The sequence below is a fragment of the Salmo salar genome, chromosome ssa08 (genome assembly GCF_905237065.1).
Source record: "Salmo salar chromosome ssa08, Ssal_v3.1, whole genome shotgun sequence".
NCBI lineage: Eukaryota > Metazoa > Chordata > Actinopteri > Salmoniformes > Salmonidae > Salmo > Salmo salar.
In genome coordinates this window covers 15,670,385-15,684,100 of record NC_059449.1, presented here as the reverse complement: position 1 = coordinate 15,684,100, position 13,716 = coordinate 15,670,385, and the positions used below count along the sequence as shown (strand labels likewise).

The 13,716-nt window shown below is 45.2% G+C and overlaps 1 protein-coding gene across 1 annotated transcript in view; it reads left to right on the top strand.

Moving 5' to 3' along the window:
- LOC106610267 (centlein) overlaps positions 1 to 13,716 on the top strand; it is a 51,976-nt gene that overhangs the window by 25,840 nt on the left and 12,420 nt on the right. The window contains exons 6-7 of the mRNA XM_045722845.1: positions 1,656 to 1,853; positions 7,236 to 7,313. Coding sequence (XP_045578801.1) covers positions 1,656 to 1,853; positions 7,236 to 7,313 — 276 coding nt within the window. The remainder of the gene's footprint in view (positions 1 to 1,655; positions 1,854 to 7,235; positions 7,314 to 13,716) is intronic.

Genomic DNA, 13,716 nt, shown 5'->3' with positions numbered 1-13,716 from the left:
AACGAGTTTTAATGACTCCAACTTCCGACTTCAACTGTATATTGGCCATTTATCACACCCCCTCGTGGGCATATACCACACCCCCTCGTGGGCATATACCACACACCCTTGTGGCCGTATACCACACCCCCTCGTGGCCGTATACCACACCCCCTCGTGGTCATATACCACACCCCCTCGTGGCCATATACCACACCCCCTCGTGCCTTATTGCCTAATAATATATTGATTCGGGGTAGAATAGACACCTCAGCTTAAGTATAAATACTTTATAGAATGGTTTTTAGAATCATCTCATTTGTGGTTTTGTCTGAACTTCATGCATTTATATTTGATTTAATTTACTAATAGTCCATCTAATACCATACCTCGGTTGCGTCCACGATCTGTCTGTCAACGATAACTCTCCCCACCAACTCTCAGAGCTCTCCCTTATGAAATCTAGCAGAGCCTCAGCAAAGTACTTCTGATCCTCCCGTGTGAAATAAACTAAAGCAATGGAGATGTCTACTGTATGTCTGTTTATGATTAGCTTGGGTTATGTACACAGAATGTGGGGAGGTGTACATACGTGTGTGCGTGTGTGTGTGTGTGTGTGTGTGTGTGTGTGTGTGTGTGTGTGTGTGTGTGTGTGTGTGTGTGTGTGTGTGTGTGTGTGTGTGTTTCTGTATGTGTGCAGTTTTCCTTGTGTGTGTGTTTGGGAATGTTTTTTGTGTGTGTGCTTGAGAGGCAGTCTCATGCTACCTAGCCCATCTCTCGGGTGACCGTCCATTCCAAGGTCAGCTATTCAGGCGAGCTTACAGGGGAATGATACAAAAGATTATTGCATCGATCAATAAGCTCAAAATGAAGCAAAGGGGAGTTTTGGGTTATTGACTTTCTCATGTACAGTGGCAGCTTTGACATTTAATTGTCTCGCTCTCTTTGTATTTAGAGCCAACTGCCATTTAGTGGATTCAGGCCTCTGAGGTGCCCGAAGACCAATGAGGTTTCACACACACACACTCTCGGGCACCATTTTAAATGCACCTCATTGCTCAATTATTTACACTGTTATGCCGTTGTATTGGCTTGTTGTATGGTGAGCCCATTCATAAGCAAATAAATAAAAGGTAGCATCTTTCCCATGCGTGATTCGGTCCGTGTCAATTCTGAGGAGATTTGTCGGAGAAAAAACCTATTGTTGATATCCAAGATGCGTAGATACCCTCAGTGTCCGTCATCACGGCGCCATTCAAACGGTCGGATAACTCGGAAACCCTCTCAGGTACTAAACTTCTATATTGCTGCTGACGCCCTCGGCTCCTGTCTTGATAGGTTTCATTTATTCATAATTTATACAGGTGTAGGGTCTTAATTTGATCACCCTGTTGCAGGAGAACTTTCCTGCAACAGGAGAATACACTTGTGGTGTATTTAAAGTTTAAAAAGGCTTCTGAAGTCTGTAATTTCCGCTTTTCCCTTACGAAAGAATGTATAAACCCCTACAAAAATGTCCATGAATTATAATACACATAATAATTCACATTTCCTGTTGCTGCAAGACTTTTTTTTCCCTGCTGTAGAAAACTGGCTCAAATTTAGATCCTACATCTGTACCCGTCTCTCTCGCTTTCTCTAGTTTCATCACACTTCCTTTATTTTCCTCCTCTCAGGCTCTGGCAAGCGAAACTCTCCACGAGGTGCAGAACGCCAAATCGCAGCTGAGGAAGAACAGGAAGAGGGCAGAGAAGAAGAAGGCAGTAGGGGCCGGAGGGCTGTCCAAGCAGTCCATGGTCAAGGCCCAGTCCATTGCTGCATCCATCCTCAACATGACCGAGATGGACCTGGCTGAAATGCTGGACACCGATGAGGTACAGGTTCATGAATCCATAAAATAATCACTGCAGGATGGACGTAATATCTGACCCTGTATCAGCTGTTTAGAGACATATTCTACCAACTTCACAATGACCCAGTGGGAACAGATACATGTATAGGTTACCATCACTGACAGGAAAACATGGAAAGACAGTTGACTTGTATTGAAGTCCCAGTTAAGTCAGATGAATCTAACTGACGCTTGGCCTCTGTGGCGGTTCAGTCTCATGTAACAGAGTGCTATGGTAAATGTAGCTATATGACCTTTCTAGTCGTTGACTGGATAAGTATGGGTGAGTAGGCATACATGGACACTTAGGGAGGTGATACAGTGCATTTGGAAAGTATTCAGACCCCTTGACCTTTTCCACATTTTGTTATATTACAGCCTTATTCTAAAATGGATGAAATAAAACATTTTCCTCATCGCTCTACACTAGAGGTCGACCGATTATGGTTTTTCAACGCCGATACCGATTATTGGGGGGGGGCAAAAAAAAGTCGCTGCCGATTAGTGGAGGACAAAAAAAAGCCGATGCCGATTAATCGGTCAATTTTAAATAAAATAAAAATGTATTTATTTATTTGTAATAATGACAATTACAACAATACTGAATGAACACTTTTATTTTAACTTAATATAATACATCAATAAAATCAATTTAGCCTCAAATAAATAATGAAACATGTTCAATTTGGTTTAAATAACGCAAAAACAAAGTGTTAGAGAAGAAAGTAAAAGTGCAATATGTGCCATGTAAGAAAGCTAACGTTTAAGTTCCTTGCTCAGAACATGAGAACATATGAAAGCTGGTGGTTCCTTTTAACATGAGTCTTCAATATTCCCAGGTAAGAAGTTTTAGGTTGTAGTTATTATATAAATTATAGGACTATTTCTCTCTATACGATTTGTATTTCATATACCTTTGACTATTGGATGTTCTTATAGGCACTTTAGTATTGCCAGTGTAACAGTATAGCTTCCGTCTCTCTCCTCGCCCCTACCTGGGCTCGAACCAGGGACACATCGACAACAGCCACCCATCGAAGCATCGTTACCCATCGCTCCACAGAGCAAGGGGAACAACTACTTCAGAGCGAGTGACGTCACCGATTGAAACTCTATTAGCACGCACCCCGCTAACTAGCTAGCCATTTCACATCGGTTACACCAGCCTAATCTCGGGAGTTGATAGGCTTGAAGTCATACACAGCTCAATGCTTGAAGCATTGCGAAGAGCTGCTGGCAAACGCAGTAAAGTGCTGTTTGAATGAATGCTTACGAGCCTGCTGCTGCCTACCACCACTCAGTCAGACTGCTCTATCAAATCATAGACTTAATTATAACACTATTTAAATTTCCCTCGTTTCCCTAGTTAAAAGAAATTCATGTTAGCAGGCAATATTAACTAAATATGCAGGTTTAAAAATCTATACTTGTGTATTGATTTTAAGAAAGGCGTTGATGTTTATGGCTAGGTACACATTGGTGCAACGACAGTGGCTTTTTTCGCGAATGCGCTTGTTAAATCACCCGTTTGACGAAGTAGGCTATGATTAAATGATAAATTAACAGGCACCACATCGATTGTATGCAACGCAGGACAAGCTAGATAAACTAGTAATATCATCAACCATGTGTAGTTAACTAGTGATTATGTTAAGATTGATTGTTTTTTATAAGATACGTTTAATGCTAGCTAGCACCTTACCTTGGCTCCTTGCTGCACTCCCATAACAGATAGTCAGCCTGCCATGCAGTCTCCTCGTGGAGTGCAATGTAATCGGCCATGATCGGTGTCCAAAAATGCCGATTACCGATTGCTATGAAAACTTGAAATCGGCCTTAATTAATCGGCCATTCCGATTAATCGGTCGACCTCCTCTATTGTGTGTACCCCATAATGACAAAGCAAAAACATTTTCAGAAATGTTTGCAAATGTATTAAATATAAAAAATATCCCATTTACATAAGTATTCAGACCCTTTGCTCAGTACTTTGTTGAAGCACCTTTGGCAGCGATTACAGCCTTGAGTCTTCTTGGGTATGATGCTACAAGGTTGGCACACCTGTATTTGGCAAGTTTCACCCATTGTTCTCTGCAGATCCTCTCAAGCTCTGTCAGGTTGGACGGGGAGCGTTGCTGCACAGCTATTTTCAGGTCTCTGCAGAGATGTTCGATCGGGTTCAAGTCCGGGCTCTGGCTGGACAGCTCAAGGACATTCAGAGACTTGTCCCGAAGCCACTTCTGCGTTGTCTTGGCTGTGTGCTTAGGGTTGTCCTGTTGGAAGGTGAACCTTCGCCCCAGTCTGAGGTCCTGAGTGCTCTGGAGCAGGTTTTCATCAAGGATCTCTCTGTACTTTGCTCCATTCATCTGTCCCTCGATACCGACTAGTCTCCCAGTCCCTGCCGCTAAAAAACATCCCCACAGCATGATGCTGCCACCACCATGCTACACCGTAGGGATGGTGCCAGGTTTCCTCCAGACGTGACGCTTGGCATTCAGGCCAAAGAGTTCAATCTTGGTTTCATCAGACCAGAGAATCTTGATTCTCATGGTCTGAGAGTCTTTAGGTGCCTTTTGGCAAACTCCAAGCAGGCTGTCATGTGCCTTTTCACCTCCCTAAATGCATATAGGGGAAACACTAGGTTTATGTATAGGAAGACAATTATAGAAAACATGGCTACGTACATTACAGAATGGAACCAGGCTAGGATACAACTATCTCTTATTCAAGAGAAGAAGAAAAACGCCACAATATTGAAAATCTCACACTCTTACTCACTATAAAAGTTATTTGGCTCATGGCTTTTCTTGTTCAAGAAGGACCCTTTCTTGACAACAAGCTCTAACTACAGTACGTCCCCACTTCCTCCCCATAGATCACTCCTTCTCTCGCTCTTCTCCCTTGTCGTCAATTAACCGACACAGCGTTACAATCAACTTCCTGTCTTCATCACAGGATGTGAGAGTGTATGCCAGCCAGGAATCAGGCACCACCTACCCTGGAATGACAGGGCCTAGATACGTTTGAAGAAATGTTTCAACTTATCAGAACTTAATGACCGTGAAGTGTGTGTGAGGTGAGCGTTGCTCCGGGTGTGTGTTAATGGCGGCTAATGGCATTCCGCCCGGTCAACGGCGTGTGTGTGTCTGTTGGTGTTAATTGCTCGTCCGTGGATCACGGCGCTGTCGGGTGCTCAGGGACCCACTGGCGAACGGGTAAGTGGTCTGTCACAGGAAGGGTGTGTGTGTGCGGTTATGTGTGGGTGTTGGGAGCGGAGAGGAGCCAGTCACGGTGTGTTGCTAATTGAAAATCCCCCAGGAACCATGGAAGGACAAGAGGGGAACAGTAATTGTGTGTCTGTGTAGATCTACATGCAACTGGAAGTTACCAGGAAACCAGACGTGTTTTAATCTGTCCAGGCTGGAATTCACCTACTGCTTACTTAGTAACAGAGAGTTTTCCACCAGGTATTTTACCGTGTCAAATGTTGATGTTGAGATGTTTGTTTCTGTGACTGAAAGATTCAGACAGAGTTGAATAGGGGCAGCAGTGTGGTTCTCTCTCTGAGAGGAGGAGTTGTTCTGCTATACTGTATCTTTTATTTCTTTTCCACTGTTACTGAGGGTGGTTGTGGGAAAAGCCCTTTGTGTTGCCACGGCCGTCCACACACAAATAAAATAAACAAATAACATAAAAAATGAACAAAAATTTCTGACAAATTACTAAAGAAATAATATACCTAAATAAAAAAAAATAGAATTAGAAATATCAGTAACACACACACTCGCACACTCTCAGCCTCAGCATACTCTCTCCCTTCCCCTGCCACTCCATCCAGTGGAAGACAGACAGTAAGAGAGTGGCAGTAGCGGTCAGCTCCTTCTCCTTTGGCAGCAGCAGCTTGTTGTGGACTTAATGATGCGTCTGTAATAAGGACATAATTGCCAGGCCAGTTTGTTTTCCAACAGGGCCCCTAATGAGAGACGATGGGTCAGTGTATTGTTATGCATCCTCTGAGGGGCCACACACATACAGACACACACACCCTTCTCACCTCCGTGGGAGGCACAGGAGGCAGGGGTGATGAGGAGCCCACCACCAAGCAAGCCCACACCTCACCTCGCTCTCATTCTATCGCTCTCTCTCATTCTATCGCTCTCTCTCATTATATCGCTCTCTCTCATTCTATCGCTCTCTCTCATTATATCGCTCTCTCTCATTCTATCGCTCTCTTTCTCTCTGCCTGTCTTACTACCTATCTATGCCTCTACCTAGCCCTCCCTCCCTTCCTCCCTCCCTCCCTCCCTCTCCAGTCACACTAATGAGGGTCTCTGAAGACATGGAAATTAGCTGTGCGCTAACGCTATCACCAGGCCCTACCATCCCCATCCGTCTAGGGGAACCAGGGAGGCCCACCATCCCCATCCGTCTAGGGGAGCCAGGGAGGCCCACCATCCCCATCCGTCTAGGGGAGCCAGGGAGGCCCACCCTCCCCATCCGTCTAGGGGAGCCAGGGAGGCATATCCGTCTAGGGGAGCCAGGAGGCCCACCATCCCCATCCGTCTAGGGGAGCCAGGAGGCCCACATCCCCATCCGTTAGGGGAGCCAGGGAGGCCCACCATCCCCATCCGTCTAGGGGAGCCAGGGAGGCCCACCATCCCCATCCGTCTAGGGGAGCCAGGGAGGCCCACCATCCCCATCCGTCTAGGGGAGCCAGGGAGGCCCACCATCCCCATCCGTTTAGGGGAGCCAGGGAGGGTTAAAAGCCTTGCAGGGTTCTGTTAACTGGGACAAGGTGTATATACATAGGGAACTGGCACTGGTGTATGTATGCATACTAGAGGGTTCATTAGCAGTAACAAGGTTGCACTATCTGCACGCTGCTGATGGTGTCTCTTTAATAAAGACTGACCCTGAGTGGCGCAGCGGTCTAAGGCATCGCAGTGCTGAGGCGCCACTACAGCCTGGGGTCACCCATAAGGAGGTCCACAATTGTCCCAGGGCCGTTCGGGTTAGGGGAGCGTTTGGCAAGGGGCTTTTCTTGGCTCATCACGCTCTAGTGACTCGTTCTTTCGTCTTGTTTTTCATGAAAGCTTCATTTTCTGCCTTTATTTTTGTATCTGCGTTGAGGTGAAATTGCCTTAAATTTAGTGTTTTTCTGGTTGTACAGAGAAGAGTCGTCCTGTGAGGCTCAGTTGGTAGAACATGGCCAAATGGTTGTGGGTTGATTCCTGCTGGGACCACCCATACTTAAATTGTATGCAGGCATGACTGTAAGTTGCTTTGGATAAAAGCCTCTGCTAAATAACATATATTATTATTATTATTTGTTCATCTTTGGTGGTTGTTGTGTGTGTCTCTGCAGGAGGAGGATGATGTGGCAGCAGACAGCAGAAGAGACCAGGAGTGGCTGGACCAGGTCCTGAAGATCCTCCAACAAGAGGTCTGGTTTAAAGTCTGGTAGTGGTTTTAGTATTATCCACAGTAGTTATGATCAGTAGTGGAGGGTAAACGCACCTTTTTAGGGTATGAAGAGTGTTACTTTACTCACCCCGAACGGCGATCAGAGTTTACCCACCAATTTGATTTACCACCACATCACTGGTAGTGATAGTTCAGCCATTGTGGTCTCACGTAGAGATGAACCAACTGTTTGTCTAAATCAAGAATGAACTAGTTACTATAGAGAGAAGAAAACACTGAGGATAGCAGAGTGTGAGTTGTGTACGAACACTTGTCTGTGTGTATGTGCTGTCAGCTCTGTGTGACCCGGTTCAGATTGAGTGTGTGTGCCCGTGTCCATGTCAATTCGCGCTGCAGGCACTCATGCGTCGCCTCCTCACCACGACACACACCGGCTCTTCCTCTGACCTTTTCACCTCCCCTCACAGACACACACTGGCTCCACTCAATCCATGTTTTTCCCCTCCAGCCGGACAGCTATCAGGCCCCCATTCCACCACTGTCCTCCTGCATTCCTCCCCTTCCTTTCTCTCTCGCGCTCTCGCTTTCTTTCGCACTCTCTCTCTCTCCCCCCCATCTCTTTATCCCCCCCATCTTTTTCTCACTCTCGCTCTCTCTGGCTCAGACCCCAAGGCAGCTTGTTAGTGGGGAACTAAATATTGATTTGGCGTTGCTGTCGATGCCGGGAGAATGAGCGAGCGTCCACCAGAGACGGTCCACCGGCAGGCTGCTATCGACGTTTTCTGCGGGCAGAGGAGAGAGAGAGGGAGGAGAGGGGGATGACAAAGCTGAGACTAGCCCCCGGGTCCCGGAGGGGGCCACAGACACTGCCGTGGTGACCCCCCCTCTATCTCGCTCTCTCACGCCAGACTTTTTCTATCCATCCCCTTTCAAGTATTTTTTTTGTGCTATCTCTTTCTCTCTCTCTCTCTCTCTCTCTCTCTCTCTCTCTCTCGCTCTCTCTCTCTCTCTGGCTTAATAAACTCACAGTAACTCTAGAGGGACAAGGCTCTCTCTCTCACAAACACACACACATCAAGGGGAGTTTGTTGGCAGGTGAGATTTTACACCAGTAGTAGAAAAAGGAAGTCGACTGTGACTGTGCTTAGTTGTGCTAGTGGTGTGTACTGTACTCTACAGCATATGTCTCTGTCTCTGTATATCTCTGTCTCTGTGTCTCTCTCGGCTTCTCTATCTCTGTGTCTCTGTGTCTCTCTATCTCTGTTTCTGTGTCCCTGTCTCTCTGTCTGTTTCTGTGTCTCTGTTTGTCTGTGTGTCTGTCTCTGTGTGTCTGTCTCTGTGTGTCTGGTTGTGTCTCTGTGGCTCTTTGTCTCTGTGCCTCTGTTTCTGTCTCTGTGTCTCTGTGTCTGTCTCTTTGTGTCTATCTCTATCTATGTGTCTGTGTTTCTGTCTTTGTGTCTCTGTTTCTGTGTATATGTCTCTTTGTCTCTATATATGTCTCTGTGTCTGTGCATGTGTGTCTTTGTTTCTGTGTCTGTCTGTGTGACTGCAGGTGCATGTCATTTCCGTAAGGTGGAGACAGACAGTAGAGACCACAGGCAGTTGTTCCATGTCAGTGTGCATCCTATCTTCACACACTGACATGTTGTATTTAGAGGACTAAGAAGACATACTAGATACAGTTGAAGTCAGAAGTTTACATACACTTAGGTTGGAGTCATTAAAACTCGTTTTTCAACCACTCCACAAATTTCTTGTTAACCAACTATAGTTTTGGCACGTTGGTTAGGACATCTACTTTGTGCATGACACAAGTCATTTTTCCAACAATTGTTAACAGACAGATTATTTCACTTCTAATTCACTGTATCACAATTCCAGTGGGTCAGAAGTTTACACTAAGTTGACTGTGCCTTTAAACAGCTTGGAAAATTCCAGAAAATTATGTCATGGCTTTAGAAGCTTCTGATAGGCTAATTGACATCATTTGAGTCAATTGGAGGTGTACCTGTGGATGTATTTCAAGGCCTACCTTCAAACTCAGTGCCTCTTTGCTTGACATCATGTGTAAATCAAAAGAAGTCAGCCAAGACCTCAGAAAACAATTGTAGACCTCCACAAGTCTGGTTCATCCTTGGGAGCAATTTCCAAACGCCTGAAGGTACCACGTTCATCTGTACAAACAATCGTACGCAAGTATAAACACCATGGGACCACACAGCCATCATACCGCTCAGGAAGGAGACGAGTTCTGTCTCCTAGAGATGAACGTACTTTGGTGCGAAAAGTGCAAATCAATCCCAGAACAACAGCAAAGGACCTTGTGAAGATGCTGGAGGAAACAGGTACAAAAGTATCTATATCCACAGTGAAACCAGTCCTATATCGACATAACCTGAAAGGCCGCTCAGCAAGGAAGAAGCCACTGCTCCAAAACCGCCATAAAAAAGCCAGACTACGGTTTGCAACTGCACATGGGGACAAAGATCGTACTTTTTGGAGAAATGTCCTCTGGTCTGATTAAACAAAAATAGAACTGTTTGGCCTTAATAACCATTGTTATGTTTGGAGGAAAAGAGGGAGGCTTGCAAGCCGAAGAACACCATCCCAACCGTGATGTACGGGGGTGGCAGCATCATGTTGTGGGGGTGATTTGCTGCAGAAATGGCTTAAGGACAACAAAGTCAAGGCCATCACAAAGCCCTGACCTCATCCTATAGAAAATGTGTGGGCAGAACTGAAAAGGTGTGTGCGAGCAAGGAGGCACAGGACACTACAGGACTCAGTTACACCAGCTCTGTCAGGAGGAATGGGCCAAAATTCACACAACTTATTGTGGGAAGCTTGTGGAAGGCTACCCGAAACGTTTGACCCAAGTTAAACAATTTAAAGGCAATGTAACCAAATACTAGTTGAGTGTATGTAAACGTCTGACCCACTGGGAATGTGATGAAAGAAATAAAAGCTGAAATAAATCATTCTCTCTACTATTATTCTGACAGTTCACATTCTTAAAATAATGTGGTGATCCTAACTGACCTAAGACAGGGAATTTTTACTAGGATTAAATGTCAAGAATTGTGAAAAACTGAGTTTAAATGTATTTGGCTAAGGTGCATGTAAACTTCCAAATTTAACTGTACATCAATAGAAATGACATTATTCTAGAAAGCAGACAGCACTAGTCTCCACAGTACAACTGTTCTGTCTTCCTGTCATCCATTTAAGTTGCTCAGTGAGCAGGAGAATGTGAAACAGTGAACACTATGGCCTGTCTGTCACCCTGCTGCCTGTGGCAGTCGCACTAATAACAAGGCTTCCTTAACAGGGATATGATCTGCCCTGTTCATCTACACTGCCCTGTCACCGCAGTTAAAAAGGAGAAGAGACAGAAATAGACAGAGAGAGAGAAAGAGGGCAGGAGAGAGAGATCCATGGCCTTAGCTGGCTGGCTGGCTGTCACTTGGTGGGTGGGTGGTTGGGTGTGTCTGTTTGTGTGTGTGTGTGTGTGTGTGTGTGTGTGTGTGTGTGTGTGTGTGTGTGTGTGTGTGTGTGTGTGTGTGTGTGTGTGTGTGTGTGTGTGTGTGTGTGTGTGTGTGTGTGTGTGTGTGTGTGTGTGTGTGTCTGTGCGTGCGTGCGTGTGTCCTGACTCCTTCTGCAGCAGCCCAGTCCTGTCACTGTCAGGCCCTAATGGAGCTGCCTGTGGGACAGCACTTTATTATCTCAGTGGCACTGTCAATAGCAGAACCATCAGTCACTGGGCTGTCCGTCTGTCTGCTGTGTCTGGCTCTGGGCCACAGCCACCACCGCCCCGCCAGGCTGACTGTCACTGTCAACACCACACCAGCCAGCCACACGTCAACATAACAAGGACAGAGGCCCTGACACAGTGGCTAGTTTACTGTGTGTGTGTGTGTGTGTGTGTGTGTGTGTGTGACAGAGAGTGAGGAAATGATTGAAGAGGTGTGATTGTTTTGAGTTTGGAACTATTGTATTTTCAGTGTTGGTGTGATAGATGTAGTGTGTATGGGTGATGGTGTTTGAACACTGTGAATACTTTAATAAGACCTCTCTATTGGTAGTGTGTTCATGTGAATACTTTAATAAGACCTCTCTACTGGTAATGTGTTCATGTGAATACTTTAATAAGACCTCTCTACTGGTAGTGTGTTCATGTGAATACTTTAATAAGACCACTAATAAGACCACTCTACTGGTAGTGTGTTCATGTGAATACTTTAATAAGACCTCTCTACTGGTAGTGTGTTCATGTGAATACTTTAATAAGACCACTAATAAGACCACTCTACTGGTAGTGTGTTCATGTGAATACTTTAATAAGACCACTCTCTACTGGTAGTGTGTTCATGTGAATACTTTAATAAGACCACTCTACTGGTAGTGTGTTCATGTGAATACTTTAATAAGACCTCTCTACTGGTCGTGTGTTCATGTGAATACTTTAATAAGACCACTCTACTGGTAATGTGTTAATGTGAATACTTTAATAAGACCACTAATAAGACCACTCTACTGGTAGTGTATTCACGTGAATACTTTAATAAGACCACTCTACTGGTAGTGTGTTCATGTGAATACTTTAATAAGACCACTCTCTACTGGTAGTGTGTTCATGTGAATACTTTAATAAGACCACTCTCTACTGGTAGTGTGTTCATGTGAATACTTTAATAAGACCACTCTCTACTGGTAGTGTGTTCATGTGAATACTTTAATAAGACCACTCTCTACTGGTAGTGTGTTCATGTGAATACTTTAATAAGACCACTCTCTACTGGTAGCTACAGTACAAGCACACTTAGTTATTTCTAGGAAAAGTGTTCTGGTTATCTGCACAAGGCTAGATCTTTATTATTTTGTCACCCCTCGCTACTGCCCTACAGTCGTGGCCAAAAGTATTGAGAATGACACAAATATTAATTTCCACAAAGTTTGCTGCTTCAGTGTCTTTAGATATTTTTGTCAGACGTTACTATGGAATACTGAAGTATAATTACAAGCATTTCGTAAATGTGTCAAAGGCTTTTATTGACAATTACATGAAGTTGATGCAAAGAGTCAATATTTGAAGTGTTGACCCTTCTTTTTCAAGACCTCTGCAATCCGCCCTGGCATGCTGTCAATTAACTTCTGGGCCACATCCTGACTGATGGCGCCCCATTCTTGCATAATCAATGCTTGGAGTTTGTCAGAATTTGTGGGTTTTTGTTTGTCCACCCGCCTCTTGAGGATTGACCACAAGTTCTCAATGGGATTAAGGTCTGGGGAGTTTCCTGGCCATGGACCCAAAATATCGATGTTTTGTTCCCCGAGCCACTTAGTTATCACTTTTGCCTTACGGCAAGGTGCTCCATCATGCTGGAAAAGGCATTGTTTGTCACTAAACTGTTCCTGGATAGTTGGGAGAAGTTGCTCTCGGAGGATGTGTTGGTACCATTCTTTATTCATGGCTGTGTTCTTAGTCAAAATTGTGAGTGTGCCCACTCCCTTGGCTGAGAAGCAACCCCACACATGAATGGTCTCAGGATGCTTTACTGTTGGCATGACACAGGACTGATGGTAGCGCTCACCTTGTCTTCTCCGGACAAGCTTTTTTCCGGATGCCCCAAACAATCGGAAAGGGGATTCATCAGAGAAAATGACTTTACCCCAGTCCTCAGCAGTCCAATCCCTGTACCTTTTGCAGAATATCAGTCTGTCCCTGAAGTTTTTTCCTGGAGAGAAGTGGCTGCTTTGCTGCCCTTCTTGACACCAGGCCGTCCTCCAAAAGTCTTCGCCTCACTGTGTGTGCAGATGCACTCACACCTGCCTGCTGCCATTCCTGAGCAAGCTCTGTACTGGTGGTGCCCCGATCCCGCAGCTGAATCAACTTTAGGAGACGGTCCTGGCGCTTGCTGGGCTTTCTTGGGCGCCCTGAAGCCATCTTCACAACAATTGAACCGCTCTCCTTGAAGTTCTTGATGATCCGATAAATGGTTGATTTAGGTGCAATCTTATTGGCAGCAATAGTCTTGCCTGTGAAGCCCTTTTTGTGCAAAGCAATAATGGCGGCATGTGTTTCCTTGCAGGTAACCGTGGTTGACAGAGGAAGAAGCACCACCCTCCTTTTGAAGCTTCCAGTCTGTTATTCGAACTCAATCAGCATGCCAGAGTGATCTCCAGCCTTGTCCTCGTCAACACTCACACCTGTGTTAACGAGAGAATCACTGGCATGATGTCAGCTGGTCCTTTTGTGGCAGGGCTGAAGTGCAGTGGAGATGTTTTTGGGGGATTCAGTTCATTTGCATGGCAAAGAGGGACTTTGCAATTAATTGCAATTCATCTGATCACTCTTCATAACATTCTGGAGTATATGCAAATTGCCATCATACAAACTGAGGCAGCAGACTTTGTGAAAATTA